This window comes from Dermacentor variabilis, chromosome 10, assembly GCF_050947875.1.
Source record: "Dermacentor variabilis isolate Ectoservices chromosome 10, ASM5094787v1, whole genome shotgun sequence".
In the NCBI taxonomy this organism is placed as follows: domain Eukaryota; kingdom Metazoa; phylum Arthropoda; class Arachnida; order Ixodida; family Ixodidae; genus Dermacentor; species Dermacentor variabilis.
The window spans coordinates 60,572,139-60,597,790 of NC_134577.1; the positions used below are offsets into that span (position 1 = coordinate 60,572,139).

At 48.6% G+C, this 25,652-nt stretch overlaps 1 protein-coding gene across 3 annotated transcripts in view; it reads right to left on the minus strand.

The window, feature by feature from the left end:
* Nucleotides 1–25,652, minus strand: part of Ptp36E (protein tyrosine phosphatase 36E) — a 258,657-nt gene that overhangs the window by 50,099 nt on the left and 182,906 nt on the right. For all 3 annotated transcript variants that reach the window (XM_075672825.1, XM_075672824.1, XM_075672823.1), the window contains exons 2-3: nucleotides 14,021–14,440; nucleotides 12,000–12,275 (exon numbers count right to left, since the gene is read on the minus strand). In XM_075672825.1, the coding sequence (XP_075528940.1) occupies nucleotides 12,000–12,275; nucleotides 14,021–14,098 (354 nt within the window). In that variant the 5' untranslated portion in view covers nucleotides 14,099–14,440. The remainder of the gene's footprint in view (nucleotides 1–11,999; nucleotides 12,276–14,020; nucleotides 14,441–25,652) is intronic.

Sequence of the window (25,652 nt, forward strand, 5' to 3'; positions counted from 1 at the left end):
TTTTTTTTTATCTAGATGCTGGTCTCAAGGACGTATAACTTATATTTTGTTTTTGTTTTTTGTAACCTTTTGCATGTTTTGTGCATCGCGAGTCCTGCGGGTATCATTTCCTTTATCGTGTGATTCGCTTGGTGTTCCGAGCTGTCGTATACCACTAGGAATACCTCTCTAGCTTTCATGAAAAAGAAACAGAACTTTTCCTTCCGTAAAGAACAAACAACTGGAAAAGAAATTTGAAATATATACATCGAGACGTCTGTCGTTCCTCATCAGAATCTGTTCGACAAAATATTGTCACATTAAAGGTGCCAAGAACGCAAGTTAACAACTTAACCCTCTTCAAACTGGGTGAAGACAGATCAGCCAGTCTGAAAAAGAGTACAATTATTAACTTTTCTTCCTCCTTCGGTGGGACATACAAAATTGCAGTAGCTCCAATTCCCAAGAACATGCATCCCCAGTACAACAAGGAAGGGGCGCAAAGCAAGAAGCGCACAACGTACTCAATCGATCTAAACCCTAGCCACTACACGTACTACACGGACGCAGCTGCGTGTACCAAAGGCGGTACGCCGTGGCGATCGTGAACGCGATCTGCCAGCAGCAAATAACCGCGTCGGCCACGCCGGGATCACCCGCCTGGGCCGAAACGGTAGCAGTGGCCATCGCCCTCGCAGAGCGTTCGGAGAGGGATTCGGTCGTGGTCACGGACTCCCACGTGACATGTCGCAGGTTTCTCAACGGGGCACGTGACTGCGGTTAGGTTCGCGACACTTCCAAAATATTTCAAGCACCGTCGTCGCCTACTCTGCTACCCGGGACACGCGGTGGTACAAGGGAACGAACAGGCTAACGCGCTAGCTCGAGGGCGTACGAACCCATCGACGCCGTCCTCCTCTAACCCCAACCACTCGCAACATCCACCTCGAAATTCCATCAATTTAAATGTCAAAGACATCGTTGCCCAACAGCGCGGAGTCCGCAGAGAAAACCCGCCTCCTCACCCACAACTTAGCGGGGTAGAGGCCGCCGATTGGCGCAAAATACAGACTGGGGTATTCCCCCATGTGAAATTGCTAAACGTCATGCATCCCACTCATTATAAGGCCAACCGCACTTGTTGCAGTGGTGTACCCACCCTAATACATGTAATCTGGGGGTGCATTAAGCGCCCTCACAGGCCAAATAGCAATAAGGCAATGGAGCAGTGGGAGGCACAGGTAAATAATTGAATGTAAATAATAAATAAGCCAGTCTAGTTAATCTCCAGACTGGCCTTACAGCGTGCGCAACAGAGGAACTCCGTTAGCTCGGTACTTTTGCTATAGAAAAAGTACCGAGCTAATAGCTTTGCTCGAGAATATCGGTCTAGATCCGTTGTTCACGAAAAAAAAAAGGTCGATAGTTCATTTCTGGAAACATTTCCGAAAACAAAACAAAGAAAGAAGTTGTCGACGTGCATTCGAATACTGCACGTGGAAACGAACTTATGTCGTCATCATATGGCGGCGTCAAGTGTCTGCAATAATTTTCATTTCAAAAAAGAAAGAGAAAGAAAGATGTGTAAGGAAACGCACAGAAGTTACGCAGGCCAAATCCTGCTCAAAAAAAAGAAAAAAAAAAGCTGTATTCCATACTTACGAGCCAGCGGTGATTAAGAAGGCCTGCGCGAAAATCAGCAGAGAGAACTGTTTGGACTTTCTGTTTGTGTTTACCTTGCTTTTCGGTGCTGCAGCGTCGTGTGCCAACGAGGCAGATTCTGCGGGTTAAACGACGCCTATTCGCGACTCGTAAGATCGAAACGAACAGAGCAGTCCGTGGTAAACGACCAGGCTTGACACCGCGGGCGCGAAATTAAGCGCTCTTAAAAGACTGGAAATGAAAACAAAGGTAAAAAACGCAACACTGCACGCAACACTGAACGAACACCACTCGAAATGACGGCGGATAACGAAGGCAGAAGACTATACGTCTACCTACCCTGCCTTCGCGAAAAGCGTGCAGCACCACGCGAGCGAGTGCTGGCACGCCGCGGACCAAAAAAAAAAAAAGAGAACAAATGCCATGTTCTTATCATGCTCTTATCAATATTCACTGGGATGGTGATAGTGCCGGATGCGGTGCCTGAAGCTGCCATGAGAACACGACCCCTTTGTTGTGCGCCCCGGTACTCGATTTGGCTTGCTAGGACAATCGTCCTCCAACACGTCAGATTGACTGGACGTTCAGACTATATAGCAAGACACCGACCGACCTGTGTTGGAGCCGTGTGTCGGAGGTGACGTAATCTTCGGCGCGGGTGAGGGAAAGCCGAGGAGTGCTGCACGGTGCCTTAATGAACGCTGCGTTCCCGGTGCGCCCAAAGCTGACAAATGGTAAAGGAAGCGGCGGAAGACAACGTTCGCTTGGGACAAGGACGCACGCATCCCACTGCCGGCGCTCCTTATCAAGCCAGAGCACGCTAGTGCGTGTGTGTGTGCGTGCGTGTGTGTGTGTTTGCTTGTGTGTTAGTGTGTGTGTGTGTATGTGTGTACGTGCGTGTGCGTGCGTGTGTTTCGACGGCGTCGCACCAAGCGTTTTTAGTTAGCAAGCGATTGTTTACTGCAACTTAAACTGTCAATAAAAAAATACGAGCCTTGCTTCGTGTAATATTCTATTGCTGTGCTACGTTGTGAGTTGTTTTCCATTCGGGCGAAACTGCGAATTTTCTCTTGGTCCTCAGCTCTAATTTCTTCGCTGGGATATCGAGAAGCCCAGCCTTTCAGTAGCCAGATTTTTTTTCTTGCAGCTGATAAGGAACGACAATTGTGCTCACAAAAATTGCCTAAATTTTTGGACAGCGTCGGCATCGGCAGGCCTGACTCCTTCGAGCTTTCGAGTGGGTCCCCTGTCGATACAAATCACGAATACATTCAGCAGTAGTGGACTGATCACGTATTGACGCGAATGCAAATTCAAGAATAATACAAGTCACCGAAATTGCTCTGGTCTGCTTAGGTTCAAGGCCTCAAAAGAAAGGGTGCTCCGGAACAGAAACAATGCGCAGATATAGTCGGCAGGTACGGACGAAGTAGCTTTCCTAATGAGCCTTTCGCGGCGTTTAGTGCATGCCGCCCCAAGATTTTCTTTTTCTCTTCCCGCGCTGAGATGTTGCCACACGAGAGTCGTGTAGTGAAAGTCGTGCAATGAAAGCCGAGTTCGCGAGCTCGGAGACACAAACTTAAGCCGGCCACCGTCGCCGAGTGTGTGTGTGTGTGCTGCGCGGGCAACGAGTCCGTGCACTCCATCTCGCCTATTCCGCGCAGCGCAACGAACCCCATACGCTTGTGTCGTTAGGTGAGCAGGAAGACTGGCCCACATTGCGTAGTACTAATTGTGTGTGTGTGTGTCTGTGTGTGAAGTTTTCGTTCCTTCGGCGCCGAGCAGAGGGCGCTAAGCAGCGGACAATGTAGGAAGAGCCCGCCTGGATCCCATTTCTGCCTGGCTGACGTGGCCCTTAGCTTTCACCGCACTACAAGGAGGCGTTGAGGTGGAGTGTAAGAACGCAAAGAGGAACCGGGTGCTCCGAACGACTCGGCTCGTAATCGGACGCATCCCGCGTGGAGAAGTAAGAAGGTGGTATGGGTTGGAGAGAGGGAGCGATGCGCTTGGCTCTGGGCCAGCGACTGCGTTTTTCTGCGGCAGGCACGCAGCAGAGGAACAGCTCCGGAGGTGGAAAACAAAGAAAAAAAATGAGCCCAACGTGGAAGCACCCATGTGAGAATGACGCCGCGGCTGGCCGTTTGTGGCGCGGACGAATATTCCGAACGCGCGCGATGTTGGCTGGAGACGGCCGTTGGGGAGGTTCTTGTTCTCAGTCCCTGACGTAATAAAGACGTCACTGTGTTGCCTGTTATTGTGGCCCCTGACGTCACAAACTGAAATTGCGAAAAGTACACGCTGCCTTCTTCGTGGAACGTTGTGCATTTGCCGTTCAACGCTGCTGCTCGCTTCCTCTTCATTAAATTCGAGAGCGAAAGTGTCCAGAGAGCGACATCTTTCGAAAGACATCTGGCGCCCAATAGGCACACGCCTATTGAGCGCCAGCAAGTCATATGCCTGTAATTCAGGAGACGAAATAATCGGGTCCTTTCTTTCAGAGCGTTTTAAATGTCTTCGGGTAACACTAAGGTCCCAGAGGTCAAGACGCTGGGCTGGCTCCGACGCTTGTCTCCTGGATTCCCTTGGCAGACGATTACGAGAACTCGGCACTTTGGGTGGCCGCTGCCTTGAAGACCTTGAATTTCTGTTCAGCGATCCACCCAGTGCATATCATATTGACCGCAATAAAGACGGGGATAGAGGGAGAGAACACATAAACAGCACGGGCGGTAACTTTCAACTGTTTTATTCACGGCAGCCCGTGGGCATATATAGGCAAAACGAACATGCGCAGATCGCAGCAAACAAGATTGGCAACCAATTATTAGCGTGGCAACCAATTATTGGTTGCCACGCTAAGCTGATGTGTATTCTTGTTTGCTGCGATCTGCGCATCTTCTTTTTGCCTATATATGCCCACGGGCTGCCGTGAATAAAACAGTTGAAAGTTACCGCCCGTGCTGTTTATGTGTTCTCTCCCTCTGTCCCCGTCTTTTTCGCGGTCAATATGATATGCAGTAAATACTAACTAGGCCAAAGTGAAGTTCTTCTGATCCACCCTGTGTCGGTGCGATCGCAAAAGAGCTGCAGACAATTGTTCGTAGGCCGAATATGCATCCATAATTCCGACTTCCATAGGCAATAGAGCCGCTTCGCATGTCCAGCAGAATGCTTGACACTTCCAAAGAAGGCTTGGGCTTCGACGGGCACCTCGTCGAGGCAATATGTCAGGTATCGCGTGTGGCACGCCTGATGCGCAACGGATGCAATTAGTGCAGATGACTCTGTAGAAAAAGAAATCGAACAGAAGGGTCCACTATAGAAGAAACGTTAAAACGCAATGTTACGACGTAACCTGAACCTTTTTCCGCCCTCGGTTGCCTCTTAACCTTGCATAATGATATGAAATAACTAACCCCGCAACGAGTAGGGAGTAGAGTAACGAACGTCACCGAAAGCGATGGGACAACATTACAAATAAACAGAGTGCCTTCAACTCCCGTGGCGTTCTGTCGCTGGCATCATCATCATACAACAGTTTCTTCGCAGAGAGAACGACAGTAACAAGAGGACGAGACGGTTCAGTAGACTGGAACCAGTTGTTCTACCGTGCACTGGCGAAGAAAGAAAATGGAACACTGGGACACGTAGAACAACAACAAACAAAAAATTGTTGTTTACACCGTGCGCGCGCACTCGCACACACGCTGAAGTGTTTACCTTGCAACAGTTACCACAATAACAATTCCTCCCATCGCTTGGTTCGACCGTGGGTCAGCGACTCGTAATTCTCGTACCGTATTCATCGTGCTCTCGTCTCGTCAGCGTCGTCGTTCCGGTTACGTTGCTGTCGTCGGGCCAGTTTTAGCGCTGTTATGTGTGGCGCTTACGGTGTAGCGGGAGCAGCACCGGCACGCGCCAGCATCGACTGGCGTTCGGCAGACGAATCCCTAAAGCCACCCCGATTCTCCCGTGTCCTCGTGCTCTTCGGGAGCCTCTCGAGGCCCAAGTGTCCGCCACGTAGCTTGTCACCACAGCTGGTTCCCTTTGAGTGACAATCGAATCTTTGCTCTCATTTCGTTCGGACGACATACGCAAGAGCCTGTTTTATAGATAACCTACTTATGTTTGTAAGCCGCGCATGTCCCCGCTGTCAACCGGTCACTCTCCCGCCCCACTGCGAGCTCTCGTCCTCCCTAAAGGCAATCTTCTCTCCGTGAAATCAATACCATGACGCGCCTGTCCGCACGGTCCCCTCGGTAATCATCCTAAGCGAAAAGACAACGGAAACGAATCCCCGGCCAACGCAAGCCGCACCGAAGTCGGGACGCCGTGAAAGCAAATAAAAAAACCATACTTCCGTGCTAGGTTAGCGCTAGTTAACTAAGAGCATGTCGGAAAACCAGGCTACAACCCCGCGGGAGAACGAAAGATGCTAACCCCGAATATAGATTCAACGTTTCTTGCTAACTTTAAAATATAAGGAAAAAGCGTTGGTCCTAAAATAAAAGAAAGCGAAAGGCCTGAACGACGACGGCGCTGCTAACCGTAGCTTCCAATAATTTCGGACTTACCGAAGGGTACTCATAAATAAAAGGGGAGTTGGTGGCAGTTTGCACTTTCAGTTAACACAAGCAGAATCTTTAAAACGAGATTTCATGCGTTCTAGGTCCATAGCAACTTCACTCCCTCCCCCACCCCTAAAATTTTTTTTATCTAGATTACCATCATCGCTTCGCACAGAGGACAATTCCTGTCGGCTTCCTTTGTCCCTTTAATCTCCCCTCGTTTCGGCTCATGCATTATTCCATCCCAAAACTTGGGGAACAGAAAAGGGCGGTTCCGGGCTTCTTCAGTAGATCACTTTTTATACGTGGCTTTCGAAGCCGCAGGATTTTCCTCTTCTTCACTCGCTGTTACCGTATTTTCCCGATTCTTACGCCCGCAATTTTATACCGCATAAACGAGGACTTTTTGGGTAGACCTCCCAGATACTTCCAGCATCAGTATTGAAGAGAAAATATGTCACGCATCCCGACATGGCAGACCCATCCTGCATACGTTAGGCCAGGCGCATAGAGCTTCATTGCGAATGGTTATTCTCCAGCCTCAGCAACTTTTTAGTGAGTGAGCCTATCACTATTCTTGCGCGCCGATCCTGGTCATGGTGCATTCTTACATGCCATAGGGGCGAATGATTATGCGCACTGTCACCACTGGATATTTGCCACTGCATATGTGCCACTGGGGATGGGCCAATGGGGATGGGCCAATGGAGATGAGAAAATGGGGATGGAAAATGGAGATGAGAAAATGGGGGTGGGAAAATGGGGGTGGGAAAATGGGGGCGGGCCAATGGGGATATGTCCCTGGAACAACTGGGCAAGTACCGTTGGGGCGACTGGGTGTGTGGCAGCGGTTATGTGGTCTGGGGCCACCTGGGGTTTAGTTTGCTTCCAATCTTATATCCTGTCATTACAAACACTCCGTGTTACTATCAACATAAACAATGTGGCCTGCAATCTCCACATAACTGTTCGCTACACAACAATCACGCTATTCATACAACCGTTCTCTTCAAATCATGAATGTTTATTTCTTAGATGTCAACTGCAGTTGAGCCTGCCAAAATTTTCTGAATCGTTTGCTCCCTTCCCGGGAACCGTATAGCGTTGCAACTCTTCGATTTCGTGCATTCCACTGGGGCAGGAAAGTTGTTTGGTTCTCCACATGAGGAGATGAAGGCCAGGCCACCAAAGCCGATAGGTAATGTTTTCCTTTCATCGCATACTTACTAGGGCGGAAATGCAAAGATTCAGGTAGATAAAGCAAAATGTCCGTAGTAATTAACCCAACAAAATCACTAACGCAGTTCCACATCGTGGTAAACTGCAACAACTTGTGCAGCTTCATTTCTACGCATATGGTGACATACCCTCGTACAAAATCAACATTACAATGTTATTTGAGTGAAATGTCATTATAATAATTATTTATTAGCTACTAGTCTGCTCGACCATCCACAACTGAAAACATGGTCCAGCATATCAGAAATATCATTGCAATAACTGAAGAGCAGCATATATATATATATATATATATATATATATTCGACAGCCATGATTATTCAGTAAATCTTTGTTGTTACTTTCCTATTACGTAAGCCATATTTGAAAACAGCAGAATCGCGGAATCGCGGCTCCAACCAGCATCAACAATATCCTTATTTCCGCTGTTGCTGCTGTCTTCAGCAACAGTTTTACGTAATCAGAAAGTAACAGAAATTTACTTAAAGAAACACGTTTAAATCGTGTACGGAACCAAAACTGGGCATAGTGACAAACCGTCGCCATTAAAAATTGTGATAATCCAATCCAATCTTCGCGTCGCCCAGCTGCGGCGTTGTTGGTGCCCGATCGTAACCTAATCAGGCTACAACGGTACGTGATACCGGTATCTCAATGCGGCATCTCAACCGTCATGAATGGCGCTAAAGATAAGAGGGTCCGGGCAGTCAATAGCGATAATGAATGCTGCCGGCAATGAGGAGCCATGCTGGCGGTACGAGAATCGGAGGCGCGCGTTACAATCGAGGGCACGGTTAGAGTCGAGTAGATACGGTAATTTAATTTTCGCGCTTCCGGAAAATTTAGTTGTCCGGTCGATCGCATCGCGAGCTTTACGGGAAACGTCGCTCGCGGCAGTGTGCGTCGAAAAGGGGCCCCGCGGTACTACACAGCCGCATCCCCTAATTTGACTCGCGACGAGGAAGCCCCGGAAATCGTTTTTGACGGGAAAGATGAGCGGTAGCCCGCCAAGCAGCGAGCTCCATATACTCGAACTGTCGAGGAGATCAGCCGTCGCACTCATATCCAGGCATTCCAGGGACGTTCGCGCCTTCAATGGCGCCAGTATTGCTGGTGACGTGGGGAGGGCCAAACCGCGTGCACGTGAAGTGTTCGGGTAATCGATCTCGCAAACAATACCGTTATTTGCGCCACTGGTGCTGCTTTCCATTGTAGCTTGACGTAATCGGAAAGTTTGCCTATTCACGAGGAAGCTAATGCGCATCCACTGCCGTAAAAAAAGAAATAGAAGAAAAAGAAAACAACGAATATTGAAAGGAGGGAAAAGAATAAAAAAAAAACAGTTTTCGGAATGTGACGCTCCAGGAACATTAGTGCTTCGCAGCGTCCAAAACACTATTCTTTTTTTTTTTTTTTGACAGGTCAAAAAGGCGGAAATATGCGCGATACTTCTGCGCCATTTAGGGAATTCGTGCGACGAAAAGCTTGGCCTTGCAATAAAGAATCACAGTTTTACAACCTTAAAGTGACACTCAACAGAAGCGCTAAATCCGTTTGGAATGATAAAACGTTCGACGAAAACTCTACTTGGCTTAATTTCACAGTAACAGGTTGATTATCAGAACATGTTCGCATGCGTGTGTGCGTGCGTGCGCATGTGCGCGTTTATTTTATTTTCGATCATGACGAGATTAGATTAGATAAATTAAATAAATAAATAAATAGATAGATAGATAGATAAATAGATAGATAGATAGATAAATAAATAGATAGATAGATAAATAGATAGATAAATAGATAGATAGATAGATAGATAGATAGATAGATATATAGATAGATAGATAGATAGATAGATAAATAGATAGATAAATAGATAGATAGATAGATAGATAGATAGATAGATAGATAGATAGATAGATAGATAAATAGATAAATAGATAGATAGATAGATAAATAGATAGATAGATAGATAAATAGATAGATAGATAATTAGATAAATAGATAGATAGATAAATAGATAAATAGATAAATAGATAGATAGATAGATAGATAGATAGATAGATAGATAGATAGATAGATAGATAGATAGATAGATAGATAGATAGATAGATAGATAGATAGATAGATAGATAGATAGATAGATAGACCAATTCAGCTCACACCGCCGACTCTTATATCTCACTCAGCGGTGGAAGCTATGAAAGACGCCAGTAGCAGACGGCTGCACATTACTTTCGTTCACCCATAGCTTCGGTGCACACAGCTCGGTGCACTTATTCTAGCCTCCGCCAACATCGGAATGCGGGCCGCGCACGGCGGGGGTTGAACCCGCGACCACGTGATCGTCATTACAGATCTCCGCGGCAACTGAGCTACCACAGCTGGTCAGGGTTGGAGCTCAGGAGAACGGTTTGCCGCGGAGCGAGCTCGTACGAAACGATCAGATAAAAGAGAAAACTCCGCTTTAAAGGCGAACTCCGTAAGTATCGACGAGCGAAACACAAAGTCCACACCGCCAGAAACCAAGAAAGAAAGAAAGAAAGAAAGGATAAGAAAATAAAGGAAAGAAGAGGCTGCTCTAGATGGACGAGTGAGGCGGGGCTCACCTCCAGCTCGCACGATATGTGGGAAACATTTTCTCCGAGCTAGATCTGCCCTTTGCCCCTCTAGCCTCAAGGTCCTCGCTTGAAATTTCGTAATGATCTTTCCTTCCTTCTTTCTTCGTCCCGCGCGCAGTGCCGGAAACGAGAGCACGCCAGCTGTCGCTTCCCCGCTACTGTAAAATGCGTAGGCGCTCCTCAACTCCCCAAATTCAAATGCACTGACTATATATATATATATATATATATATATATATATATATATATATTATAAAGAAACCTAACAAGCCAACCCTGGTCGCTGCAATCGCCGCCACAGGGGCGTCGTCCTTAACTTTCATAGTAAGATGGATGGAAACTCTTACGACTTTTTTTAGAGCGCAGCTCTTTGGCGTCCGTTCCTGGGTTTCGCGTCGTCGTCGGCGTTGTCGTCGGCCTCGTAACCAGCTCCGCCCCCCTTTCATCCCCCCAGCGCTAGCAGCGACCGACTGATACCGCTGGATGCCGCTGATGCCGCTAGAGAGTCAAGATAACGTGACTGCATAGAACACCGTCGCCGCCATGCAGAAAGAGGAGGAAAGGGTCCCCCCCCCTGTTTTTGTGTGGCGGATAGGGTGCTCTTCAGTTGCCGACGCGCCGGTTATTTCACGTAGGCCCCGGCACGTCGACGAATACGTGACCACCTTCTCACGGCTAGACCTGGTTCTTAGCGCTGCGGAAGCGAAGGTATCATATTGTTTGTGTCGGCATCGGCGGCGTTGTCCCTGAAACCAACTCCGCAGCTGGGGATGACTCACTATCGGCGTCAGCGGCATCAGTCAGTCGCTGCTATCTCTTCCCTCCTCCCTTTATCGTGTTGTCCGCTTGCTGCGCGCGCTTCTGCCCCCATCGTTTGCCGCTGGGTGTACACGCCGCCCCCCTCCCCGCTCTTCCTGCGAGTCTCCGGTTGTCAAAGCGCCGGCTCGAACTTAATTCCTTTCTTCGCTCCTCCTCCAATGCAACCCCTGTGCGGTGGCAATCAGAGAGCCAGATCGGTGGCGGCGGATGTGTATATGTGCACCGCCCGAGCCGAAATTGCCGCTGCCGTTCGCCCTGTGCGGTGGCAATCAGAGAGCCAGATCGGTGGCGGCGGATCTGTATATGTGCACCGCCCGAGCCGAAATTGCCGCTGCCGTTCGCCACTGCGAAATTATCTGCCAGTTCTTTCTGAGCCATGAGCGAGACGACCGATGGAAGTCCTCCGTCTGCTGCTGCTGCTGCTGCTGCTGCTAAACGAGCTGCCAGAGCAGAGGCCCAGCGCCGTCGCCGTCAGAATCCAGAGGTGCGTGCCGCCGAAGCAGAAGCTTACCGTCGCCGCCGTCGAGATGATCCAGGAGTACGGGAAATATAAAAAAAAAATTCTGTGATAGCGCATACATGTGTTGCTCGATTTCTTTGCCTCAATCTATCGAAAAGGTGAAACAGCTTATTTGCTGAGCTCAAATTTCGCATTAGGAAGTAACGTAATCGTCGGTAATTTTTTTGCTACGGAACGTTAGTTCCCAATGTTCGATGTGTTTCCATAGCTACGTACTAAAGAACCTAGCGTTAATCTTGCTCTTCATTCCCCGCCTTCAATTTAGACGGGACAGGGAAGTTAGCACTTGCCTTTCCTCCCCATCGCTGTTCTGTCTAACGTGCTAACGTGCTCGAACGTCTAACGTTCTTAATCAACCAAACAAGTTTTTATACGCGTTCTCCGTATGTTAATGTAGAATTGTAAGATAATATCCGTATGGACTTTTTTTTTCAATAGGGCAGTAACTTTCTTGGTTCCCTCACTTAAACAATGAAAACGTTTCATAAACGGATATCCCCCACAAGAAAACTACAGGTATAGCAAAAAAGCACAGATTGCTTTTCTCACTGCTATTCGTCAGCAAGAATCGCTGGCAAAGACGTCAACGCTCACCAGGAACTCGGTCTTGAGGAGCACGTCGTACTTCTTGAAGAGCGCGATGTGCTTGGGGAACCGGGCGAGCTCGATGGGCCGCGTGGGTATGAAGGCGGACGCCTCGTCCGGCAGAGGGAGCAGGCCGCTGTTGAGCAGGGACAGCTGCAGCATGTTCAGCGAGCTCATCACGCCCGAGTTGGCGCTGCGGAGCCGCTGCGCCCGGGATTTGGACCGCGGCGGAGGCGGCGCCGACCCGTGCGAAGACTTGGACTTGCTCTTGGACTTGCTCTTGAGCTAGAGGGATAAAAAAACGGGTGTACAGTGAGAATGGATTGGTATTCTTCCTTCACGCACTCGGTGGCTACTCCACACAAAACAATAGCCCGCACGAACCAGCGGGCGTCCGCACTCTCCCCATGTGCGCAAGGGAGGCGAGCGCGCTAGGAGAGAGGGGCGAAGGAGGAGAGGCTGGCAGCATGGTGCGCGTTTTCTATTACGGTGGCGAGTACGAAGGGCGCAGCTGAGTAAAGCCCCTACAGCTGAGAACGACCGCGCGCACCCTGGTCGCGGAGGTCATCTGCGGTGGGTACAAAGGCCGCGCACGCCGAGAGCTGATGGCTTCTTGTGCGCTGTGCGCTCCCGAGCCTACTTCACGTTCTAGGGCGATTCGCTCGCCGCTGCTGCCGCTCTTCGTGGTGCAAGCGTTGGCATACCGAGTGTTCTGCGGTCACAGAGTTAGATCTGCTCATGTTGACACGCATGACACAGAGCTTCTTAGCGCAATTAGTAAGCGAATGCTCTCTGACCATTTATATCACCGATAAAACTACAAATCTTACTCTCACGCTCCTTTAGTGTCTATGGCAGCAAACCAGGTGCAACATGGTTCCCCCACCTCCCTGTTTTTACTTACTTTCTCTGTCCATCTGAATCGGTGGACCATCGAGATCACGAAACTGCTCTCAATTATAGAGTTCTTACCGGACAGATGACACTTCCCGACGTTCCCAAATAAGTCACTCTGATATGAAAATGAAATTCCAATGGATAACTACGTTTCTTCGAGAGATTCGGTTTGTCGAACTGCCGCTTGCCGCTCATTTACGCAGCTGCGAGCGGACGATCGACCGCCGAAAGGTGCCCTACATCTAGCCAGGCCTATCGCACGCCTCACGTCTCAGCTGTCATGCCATAGTTCTTTCCGACAAGGAAAGTGGGACCAGTGCTCAAGTTCAACATTCACATATCTCCCTAAAGTTAAGCCTAATTCTAAATTAAATTCTAAGGATGACGTGCCGAAACCACGATATGATTGTGAAGCACGCTACAGTGCAGGGGAAAGGGGACTCCATAGCCGCTAAGCCACCACGCCGGATCGCCTTAATTCTGCCCGTACAAGAAGAGCATTACTTCGCGCTAAGAGGGCCAAGAGCTGGCCAGTTGGCACATACCTGAAGGATGAAAACCAGCGCGAAATACAAGGTGCGCTAGAAGATGATGGGTCCAGGCTTCCTGAGGTTATATATTTTTCAGCACCGTCAGTTTATTTTTATGTCCACTGCAGGACGACGGCCCCTCCAGGCGATTTCCAATTGACCACGTATTGCGCAAGCTGGGCCCATATTATGCATGCACATTTCTTAACTTTATCTTACCACCTAATTCTATGGCGTCTTCGACTGGGCTTCCCTTCCCTTGGCACGCATTCTGTCGCTTTAATAGAACACCCGTTATCTGCCCTACGGATTACTTGACTTGTGCAGCTTCATTTTTTCCTTTTAATGTCAACCTGAATATCGGCTAACCCTTTTCCCTTTATTACAGACCGCTGTCTGCTCGTCTGTTAACATGGAGCCTAAATTGTTCCATTACATCGCTCGTTACTCGAATTTCTTATAATGAAACTTCAGTTTTTAGTTCTAGCCTCATCCCGTTGTCACCTTTCTTGTGTACGTCGCATTTTTCGCTGGTTTTCACCCTTCAATTACTTCGAACGCGCGCCGACGCAAACCACACACGCGCGCTCAATGTGGGCGCACCTTGGGCGTCGACGCCTGCGTCGTCGCGTTGGTAGCAGCGGGCGCCGAGGAAGAGGACTTCTTGCTGCCTCTGCCCATCTTGGGGCGGGCGCCCGAAGGCGGGGCGTCCAGCGCCGCGTCGCTAGAGTGCTTCCTCACGCCGCTGTCGGCCAGCCTGCAGTGCGGCTCGGCCGCCCGCGCATGCGCACCAGCTCCACTCCTGCTCTCCTTTGCGCAGCAGGCTTAGCACCAGCAGCAGCGCCAGCGCGCGTTCACACGCGGAAGCACGAAGACGGCAACATGGCCACCGCTGCCTCCGTCGCTTCTGCTCTCAGCGCTTGCGGTGCTGCCGCTGACGGAGCCTCCAGTGATGAGCGACGAAGCTTCGTCCAACGTCGCGGAACAACGTAGCGACCACCGTCGGCCGAAAGCCAGAGGATTCTGCGAGGTGTGGAAATCACACAAGTTCAGGGCAAAGACGTGACAAAGGATAGACGCATTGCGCGCGAAAACGGTGCTAGATACTCGTAGTCTCGATCAACAGGAAGTGTAGTACAATAGGTATTTCAGTGGAGTTATAAACATAGATTGCGTAGATAAACTACTTGAGACAACTGAATGCACAGACTACGGCAGAACGTGACACAAGAACATTACCAAGTGTAGCTCTCAAAGCAGCAGTGCGTGCAAAAGCATTGTCCTTACACGTCATAAAAATCGCTGATTTCATGGCATACTCAAAAGAATTCGTAAGGTTTGATGGGGAAAAAATTATGTGGGCCCCACGAACCGTGGTAATCTGTTTAGCAAAGCATTTTCGTTTTCTCGCGTTTCCAAGGAGCGCTGTTCTGGTTTGCAGGCATGTGCAAGTGAGGCTCATACTGGGAGTTTTGATGTGGGCGTTGCGATGAAGACACTAGGCGACTCATAAGAAACACGCACGTGCAACGCTACGTAAGCGTAGTCTTTTGTGTCTTCTCGTGTCCTTATTCCCGGTCCGCGCTGCAATTCGCTCGTTTCAAGTAGAACACGTGACTATGCTGGACCGGTTCTCGTGGGAGAACTTCTCGGCAGATGTATACTTCAGGTGCTCCAACACCGCAGCCACAGTGGGCATAGACCAGAGGTGACTACACGCTTTGCGCACCAAACCGAAGCAGTCCTGCGCACGAAATGTTTCTCAAAGTACTCGTTTGCACCCATAAACGACTCGGTTCCGCTCCGCGGCTGTCTCATCATTGTTTGCTGGCACCGCTGTCCTTCGCACCTACGAGCAAGCGTGCGCCCTCGTATCGAGCCATGCTACGCATCGCGCATCGATACCAACAAGGGTTGCGGAGTGAAGCGCTCCATTCCATTTCCGTTCAATTCCAGGGAGTGGAAATCGCCGTAATTCCACTCCTTTAACTTCCTCAGAATGATGTAAGTTTGACAACTGCCAGGGAGCCTGCGCTGGTCCCCATCTCTTCCTCAGGTTTCTGAAAAAAAAAATCTCTACAATTGTTCCCTATGTGCGCTTGCGTGCCTAGCAGATTTTTTTCTTTTTGAAACTACAATTTATGCTACATGGTACGTTTTTGCACAAGAGCCAACACGCATTGTGGCTTCTAATCCATTCCGGAAATTATTACCTGTAATCAATCTGTTTATTATTCATTCGAGTAAAGCAAAATACAAACAAATCTTACACCGACTCCCTCGTAGTGGGCAAGCGCATGCATATATTTCAGGAAAAAAATACGCAAGCAAAACTCGGATGGTGGTCTTCAAAGAGAACGCTGTTTTCGGAGTGAATGTGTTTACCATCTAGGATATCGCTAACGCCAGTTGCATTTTATATGCATAGGCATTTCTATGCCTACCCAACGAGAAAAGCCATCCGTCCGTCCGTCACGTAAGACGGCTCCAGCGGCGGCCGGTGTGGTTGCACCACTTGCGAGAGATGGTGCGAGCGTTGCGCAGCTAACGCCACCTAACGGAAGGGTTACTGTGGCACCAAAGAGAATAGGCTCTTCGCCTTTGGCTTGGGGTCAAAGAGGGAGAGGCTCGGGCCAACCATTCGCGAGACCGTCCCGCGAGAGGCTTAGGAGCAGGACAACGGATTGGACGAACACGATCGTTCGAACGCGCCACCGTTAGCGTGACTGTACACGGAAACGACCGAACATATTCGCTCGCTATCCGGTCGCGGTGAGACGGACTTCCTCGACTTGTCACGCACCCATGAGCCCGTTCTGTGGGAAACAATTCGGTTAGCAGGCATTAGCGTACGAAAGGTGGAATGACTGCCCTCGTGATTGTTTGCACTATACTCTGTTGTCGTTCCTTTGTCCCAAGAGCACGTTTGAGACCCCACAGAATATACATATTAAACGAATATTTCTTGATTCGTGTCAACTAAATGCTGCGCAGGGTGACACTCGATGCGTGCAACTGCATTTTCAGTTCCAAGCGCTGTGAGTATTCACATCTTCGGCCTGGTTGCAAGCGCCAGTTCACGTAGACTTACATTAACGCGGCGTGGATGCAGCAATACTTGTAGGCTTATGCGACGTTTTGCGAGTGGCGAAAGAGGCGTTGTGAGCAGAGGTGTGAGTATACAGGGAAGCATGGAACACACCGATGCGCGTTTGACGCTTCGGCACCGCTCCCAAAGACTCGATCAAGCAATCCTTCCACGTGATGCACACGACTCCGGAGTCCTGCCGAGCTGATTCTTGCGGGTCCGTCCCTTGTCCTATACTAAACGCATCCTTGGTCACATGCACGTGCTTGGTCTTTTCGCTAGGCACGTGCCACGACTACTTGGGAAACACCATGTTATATGTCTCCTCATTGCCTCCTTTACTAGATGCCTGCGAAATGGTTCGCGATCCCAGCGGAACGGGCCTGCACTCAGTTGTGAACAAGCATCGTGAGGTGGCGTTCGTGACCGACGTTCGTGAGGACAGATCACGTGGGAAGTGGGAAACCGGCAATCGACCATTGATTACTGTCCGATGACAGAAGGAATTCATGATAAGTTGAGAGAAATGGTCATCGATGAGGAAGGGTTTAGCAGCATAGGGAGCGACCATAAACGCATCATTTTGAAAATGGGATATGTAGTTGGGAAAGAGAGTAAGGAGAGCAAAATGGCCAGTCCAAATTTGAACGCTGAACAAATAGCAAATGCAGTCACTAGAGATTGAGGAAGAACTTGGCAAATGGCCGAGTAAAGAGTGGGAATATGGTGAGCTTCTAAGTGTAATAACGACAGAAATACGAAAAGAGAAACAACATGTTCGTTGGAAAGGAAAAAAGAAACAGAAAAGCTGGTGGAACAGTGAGATACGAGAAGCGATCGCCGAACAACAGAAAGCATCCCGAGAGCGCATGCGGGCAAAGAAGGCGCAGTTGGCACAGGATGAAGTAAGCAGTAAATGGGAAATATACCGGGAGAAAAAGTTTATGATTCAAATACTGGTGCAAGCAAAATTAAAAGGTGAAAGTGAACGTTGGTTGTCAGACATACGTGAGAAAAAGAAGGCCGCACCTAGAATATTTTGGAGTCACATAAAATTACTAGGCAGGAAGTCAACAACAATACAACAACATATCCTAGACGAAGATGAAAACAGACTGGAAGGAGAAGCGGCAATAAATTACATCCAAAAAGTAAGAGCCGAATCTTTCCAAGGCAATGACGAGGTTGTATTTGAAGAAAAAAAGAGCATGAAAGAGACCCAAGTGGAAAAGGAGCTGGTGCTGACAAATTTAAACTGGAAGAGCGCGGGAGAGATAATTCCTAAGCGCACAGCCACAGGGCTAAACGAGGTTCCCGTTAGGCTGATAAATGAACTAGGACCAAAAAGTAAGGAAGCTCTGGTGAAAGCAGTGGAAAAAACTTTCAAAGATAGACGAATACCAGACAGTTGGCGACAAATTAGCATGAATTTAATTTATAAAGGTAAGGGGGAGAAAGACAGAATTCACTCGTATAGACCGTTGACCATTACGTCGGTGATATACAGGCAAGCAATGCAGGCAATCAAATTAAAGCTTCAAGCATGGGCAGAGAATAATGGCATTTTCGGAGAGCATCAGAATGGCTTCAGAATAGGTAGGCGTTTGGATGATAACTTGTTTGTTCTTACTCAGTGTATTGAAACATCAAAAGCAGAAAGCAGACCGTTGTATGTGGCCTTTTTAGACATTACAGGAGCCTACGACAACGTAGACCGCAACATTTTGTGGGATATTCTGGAAGCGGAAGGCTTAGGTAACGATTGTCTACAGTTTTTGAGAGAGATTTCCCTGAGAAAATACAGTTTGCGTTGAATGGGAAGAGATGAGGAGCGAGCAGAAAGTTCATATCAACAAGGGACTGAGGCAGGGGTGCCCTTTATCCCCCCTGCTGTTTGTGATGTACATGGTGAGGATGGAGAGGGCGCTAGAAGGAAGTAATATCGAGTTTAATCTCATACAAACAGGCGGGTACAGTAATAGAGCAGCAACTCCCAGGTTTATTTTATGCGGACGACATTGTGTAGCTAGCTAACAAGCAAAGTGATTTGCAACGTCTGGCTAATATCTGTGGACGGGAAGGCAACAATTTAGGTTTGAAATTTAGTGTAAGAAAATCAGGTGTTATGGTATTCAATGAAAATAGTGATCAGACAGTGGAGATACAGGGCCAAGAAATACTTCGGGTAACAGAATATAAATACCTTGGTACATGGATAAACGAAGGCAATGGATATATGGAAACACAGGAAAAAAACCATAACAGTAAAGGGGAAGAGAAATGCAGCCATAATGGAAGCACAGAGCGCTATGGGGATACAATAGGTACGAGGTCCTCCGAGGTATGTGGAAAGGTGTAATGGTTCCAGGACTTACTTTTGCAAATGCGGTTGTTTGCTATAAATCAGGGGTACAATCAGGACTCGACGGGAACCAAAGGTCAGTGGGTCGCCTCGCATTGGGCGCTCACGGGAAGACTACAAATGAAGCTGAACAGGGTGATATGGGCTGGACTAGTTTTGAAGTGAGGGAAGCTCGCAGTAAAATTGTGTATGAAGAACGGCTGAGGAATATGGAAGAAAGTAAATGGGCTTGGAGAGTGTCCAGGTATCTGTACAGGAAAAACATTGATTCACAGTGGAGGAAAAGAACTAGGAAGCTTACCAGCAAGTATGCGGCCTGTATGGTGGACAACACAGAAACAAAGAAGGTCAAGCGGAGAGTCAGAGAGGCTGAATTAATCTCATGGGTGGCGGCAATGGAAAAGAAACCTGCCATCAGTAACTACTTAAGAGGAAAAAACGAAATCAGGAAAGAAACCATTTATGATAACTCAAAGGGAAGCTTATTACTTTTCGAAGCGAGATCGGGATGCCTTAGAACACGCACCTATAAAGCTAGATATAAGAAGGAAGAAGAAGCATGTGCTTGCTGCGGTAAAGCTAGGGAATCTACGGAGCATGTTTTATTAGAATGTGAACACGCCTACCCAGCGGTCGATTGAGGCACCACTGGCCTCCTTGAAGCCCTTGGGTTCAGAGGGAGCAGTGGTAAAGCAAACATGTCCGCAATAGACATTAGTAAGAGGCGATTGGAGGATTGGTGGAAGAAAAGTAGGGAAACGACAAAAAACGGAGACGTACAAAAGCACAGTTCGCAATAGGGGATCAGAAATTTTGGGCGTGGTAGTTCATGTTTTTTTTTCCTTCTCTTTTTTCATTGTATAACCTAGGTAGGATATTAGGCAGTATAGTAGCAAGAGCTTGGTGGCGCAATCCACCACCCCGTTCCAAAGGCGACGCTCATAACGTCCGTCCCATTCATCCAGCATCACGGCCGGCGGGTGGTGGCGACGGCTGGTGACCCAGCGCACGGTGTTTACGTGGTCGTTACCTCGGTGAAACCATGGTCGGCACAGTCGTTTGGACGGGCATTTTAAAGGTTGATTGTGTGGCACAAGAATAGCTGTCGCCTGTAATGCCTGGAAACACACGCTGAGCTATGATGAAGGTTAATGGCCTTCGAGATCGGCACGCACACCTGAGGAAGATTTCGGAAGCCACGCGAAGTAGTGCCCAATGGTTCCGCCAGTGACATGTGGCGCTCGCGACCAACACTAGTGGAGAGGAGAAAAGGGAGAGGGTTTGGCAGCTGGCTTTCTGGTCAATATAGGCAGGCATCTAGTAAAGAAAGCAATGGTCTACGTATACGAGACGCCGACGTCAAACACAGAAGAGACAAAGCAGCTATACAATACAGTATGTTTAATTAACATCATTTGGATGTTGGGTGCGCGGGCAAAAAGCCAATGCGAAGGCTAGACGAGGCCGATGCACTCTACAGAGGCCTGGCAGTGGTACACGACAACAAATAAAGGTCCACGTGATTAACCTGAGTGAGTGGAATAGCTGTAACATTAGCAGGAATGCATTTGCGAGGGTCGGCTCATGGTTACAGACGACAACAAGCAAGCAAAAGTGCGCTGCTTCGACAAATTCTGGTAGTATCGTGCAGTACAGGCGAATGCAGAATTTTAGCGTTGTGCTTAGACTTCTCCGACGTTTATCGAACTGTACGTGGTTGGGACGCGCCCGCGCGACGCATCGCGCAAGGCAACTCCTGTTGCGCAGAAGGAACAGCGCCCTCGCAGCTACCAGGCGTCTCACGACGCTGGCGAGTTGATGAACGTCGTCACACCTCGACTGCGCGCGAGGTGAGAGACGGACGGGCCGGCGTTTTTCAGTGACTGGTAAAATATCAGATAATTTAGCTTGACGTCAGCCGCCCGTTCCGCTCAAAACCGTGCGTACACACAGCAGCTTAAATAGCAGGAACGCTTGTGTGGATCGCGCACACGGAGCAGCTTGGCGGGAAGGCTAGCATGCTTATAGGCGGTTCCACTCGCGCGATAACAGCAGCGAGAGCGCGGCCCCAAAGAAACTTCCGGTAGCGGGCCTTATCAGACTACTGCGCCAGAACACAAAGCGTGCCTTTGAGTTGCTTTACTGTGCGGAGAGTCTATATTTAAGTTTTGAGATAAAATACATGCGCACTACGGCTTAATACAAATACATAACTATTTTAGTGCAACTTACGGCAACATTCACTTATAAAATTAATCTTATGTACAAAGGAAAAGTATTGAAAATCTGCGGGGTTAGATTTTAACGCACTCCTGCTAGTCAATATCGCAGCCATTGCCTTTCTTGCTCGCTAAATTTAGCGGGCTAAGTCAATGAGCCAAACCGGAAGCCGTCCAGGGCCTATGTTTGTAAGCAGTGAAAAAGATGGTGCACAGAACGCTCATGCTTCAGCGCAAGGCAGAATGCTGCTGGTTCTGCCCTCGAGGCGATTGAGCGCAGCGTTGACTGTGCGTCCACTTCGCTTCGTTGTAGATGTTAGGTCTATTCGATTCAGCCGATTTTCTCTGCACCTTCTGCACCTATTCACGGTGCTCTGAACCTAGACTCTCGATTCCCCCGAGGTGCAGCAGTGCACCCTGCACCCCCGTGCTCGATTGAACGGGGTGCAAGGCAAGGTGCCGCCGTGGTGCACTGCACCCTTGAACCTTGCAGCGAGTGGGTGCAGCCCGGCACCCCCTGCACTTCTTCGTTTGAGGTGCCGCGCACCTTTTTTCTGAATCGAACAAACCTGTTGCGTCCGCACTCACTCCGCGTCTCTGGGAAACCCTCTAAACCCCCGCGCGGTAGCGACGCATGCGCCGTTGTAAAGAGGGTGGGGAGTGGGGTAGCCTTCGCCTCCCCCCCCCCCCAACTCGAGGGTATCGCAATAATGATGCGCAACGGTGAAAGAAAAATGTGTAAGAGAACATGAGACGCTGAAGCAATGCAACGAACTTTTAACCCATTCGCACCAACAGCGCGGCAGGTTACCGCGGCTTGTAAGCATTTTCCACGACACGCAAATTGACACAAGTGGCTGCGACACCTTTTTGTAAAACGATGGACTTGCGCGTCGAGCCGATCTGTTGGAGTTTTCGCCAGGCAATGCACAGATGCGTAATCCACGAATGTTTTTGTTTCCGCAAAACAAGCGAGCGATAGCTAATGCAAACTCGCCTATTAGACATTCTCTCTTTATCCGATTCGGTCAAAACGTTTCCTACAGAAATTATTCTATGAAACGCTATGAATCATTTGCCCTGAATATCACGAACGGTTAAGATTTCGATCTAGTGATGTTGCATTCGCTATTGCAACATGTTGGAAAAAAAATATCAGTTTCGCCATAAAGGTGAAGCAATCAATGCGATACAAACATGTGAGAATATTACACGAAGTGTAAGGCTCGTAGCTGCAGGGGACGTATACATTGAAGCACACGTAAGCTAACCAAAATCGAGCTGTCGTGCTAGGAGTCCTCTGTTTGAATCATGCCGTCGGAAAATTTCAATTATGTTTATTAATTAAAGCCAACATATTTCTTAGCGACTTTCCCACCACTTTTCCGCGTGCGGTATATTTCAAACGTCTTTCCTGGGCCGATCGCCCAGGCAGTGTTGCGCCAATAAAATTAGATTATATTCAGGTTTGACCTCTGTTATTGTTTCGCGCTTTCAATATTTAAGTTTGAGCAGGTTTAAGATAAAAGGCATGCGTTGTTTTTTTTTTATGTCATGTTTTATGGTCTGCCATTCTCAATATTCTCAGGAGTAATATTGTAACGAATATGAGACCTGGTATGAGCAGCCTATGATAGAATAATGTGGCAATATAACCTGCATATACCGCATGTCAGATAGCGTGGCATCGCAATAGCATACACAAACCTAAATATATACCGAACCACACGGCGACGCCAACGCCGACGACAATAATTCGGTCATAGCATCGATATAATTCCTATCGCAATGAAACAAAAAGAAGGACCGCTAGCTTTCTAAGTCTGCGATAGCATATCTAGAATGTGATGATTGCGTGGTCGCCGACGACTTTGGACACTCATTTGTAAATGTGGCATTTCTATTCCTCCAACTCTTTTGCGATTTCGCACACACCGTGACGCGTACACTCAACACATCTAAATGTTTTCTGTTAGGCATCTCCAAAGTGGGCGAAACGTGCCCGTAATGTTATAAATAAGTGCGCTGTACAGGCGGTGGATCGATCCTCTGTCTTATTCTAGAAGCGACCCAATGTTCTAAACATTAGGACACTGTCTTCATGATTGCGTCTCTCGTCTCAAAGCCGCTTTCTAAAACTGCTAATTGGCGCGTCCTACTGGCGCCCGATTCTTGCATTGTCCTCACGAGCCAGCGAGGGCTTCGAGACGCTGTGACAGCCTACACCTCCGTCGGGATCGGGCCCACGTTTTTCGTGAGAGGTGCGTGAAGCCTCAAATGTGGGTGAAGTCCAATCTGCGATGCTCTCCCACAAAGCAAAATGTTCGTGTGGCCTATAGGTAATATATCGTGAGCAACATTAGCGGGAAACAGAGGAGCGCGCGTCAGGTAACCTCGAACCCTGCTATGGGCGATACGCGGCGGCCGCTGCTAGAAACCAAAGTGGAAAGGATGATCCTGTTCTAATAAGAGTTGGCATTCCAACCGCGCGTCTGTCTATACAAATTGCGAAACTTCGCATCGCCATCGCGCATTGATAACGCCGTTTGATATTGCGGTTACTGGTAAATCTACATACCGAAGCGTGGCCAATAGTAGCACTGCTTTAATGCACAAGCATTCTAGAGCTACTTCCCTGGGAAATCTGGCCGTCTGTTCGTAACGCGTGACGCGATGCGTTCCCTAAGGCGCACATGAGGTCCTATGGGTGTATATATGAAAATACCTTAAGCCTAACGCAGGAACCGGCGTCTAAGAGCTGCATACTAAAGGTAAAAAGTAAAGCACGAAAGAAAGAAAATGACTCGATGTAACTTGCTGCAACACATAACCGTCTTATCGGCTGTCGGCGGCCATCGAAATGCCGTAAGGTGCCGTTTTCGACAAACGCAGACGCGGTGGGAGTGCCAACCGTTAGCGGAAGAGCGCCCCACTTTCCCCCTCTGTTTTCGACAGCGCCATCAGCGTATCGCTTTAACTCGGTTTCCAGGCTATTTGCCAAGCTTTCCGCGTGTACCCCCGATAGTACGACAGGACCAACATCGGACATGTTTTGCAATTTTTTCTTTATTTTTATTGAGCTTCACCTTGCGTTAAAATACCCACTTAGCCTACCCCGTGAGAAACCTGCAGTCCTGCTAAATCCAGGCGAGGTCGGCAAGGCAAGCTTCGCTGTAAAGCTAGTATCGCCTTCACGCCACTCCTGTACGATCTGAACTGGCGGAGTAGGTGGATGGTATGCAGGTGCGAATGACGCATTCCAACTATGTGCAACGCCACGAAAAGTATACACGACGCCATACATTCAATGCCCTTCAAATAGCGGCACGCAATAACAGAACGCAATATGCGAGATGCTGAAGTCGGGGGGCAAGTCGGATCCAGACAGAAACTGGATGCAGCATTTACTTTGCGTTTTGCTTATGCGAAGGGAAACCCTTTGCTCAACTATTCAGTAAGTTTGCGCTAGCATTCCCGCATTATTAAACACGCGCTTCCAACACAAGGCTGCGTGGAAAACAAGAGGGCATGAATACGGCGTTGTTAGGCTTCTTTAGCCGACCCGCTCAGAAATTTGTTGCAGTTGGATTGAGAAAAAAAACGCACGACCCGTAGGCCGTCATGCACTACGGTGCAATCTTACCAATGTTCGGAAAGCAAACCGTTCGCTTGCACACGCGTGATCGAGCGGAACGGCGTTTACGTCAGCAAAAGCGTCATTCTGAACACTCACGTGAGGGCAAGTGGACCGGTTCACTTTGAAAACCCTTATAACATCGCAGGTGCTGCTGCATTACTTCCTGGAGTGTTTTGCTTTGTCAACTGCCTGCCAAGTAGTTTTGAAGGTATAGCGCCACCATACCCGAGAAAGTAAACAGCCGATTTGGCATCGACAAACAGGCATTTTGGGGGAGAGAGCGTGTGTGATTGCGAAGAGGAAGAGGTGCATTTGGGGAAAATTCGGAGTCGCGAGAGGCCAAAGTTGAACAAATCACACTGCGACACGTAAGCCGGGGGACAACAGCGATACCACGGCGGTAAAAGCGGCCCGCCTAAATCGGCACGTTTGACCACTTTACCAAACACCCCTTTACAAAACAAGGGTGCCCACTACTAATAGGGAGGGAGTGCGATTGCAAAATTAGACCATAAAACCACCACCCCCTCGCCCTCTATTTGTAACATCAGTTAGGCATGGAAGCTTTCCAATGCGTGAACAAATACGACGTGTATATTCTCCCGTCATTTTTCAACATAGTGTTCATACACCTTATGAGTCACACAGAGGACGTTTCATGTACCCAAATGTGGCTGCATCCCTGATACAGCCTACCCAATTTTTTTTTCTTTTTATTGCCCTGTCCCCCAAGCCCTCTGTGTGCGAGAAATCAAGGCGCGGTTCAGGCACCCCAACGTGCAGTTAAAGTTACGAGTATAACCTCACACCAGGACTTTCCCACGGACATCGTGTACATTGGCTCCGCCATTACAATGAAACGATTTTCAAACGCCCTTAACGTAAGGTCAAATTGCTTATATTGCGATCATCTTTCTTTCGTCGTCGTC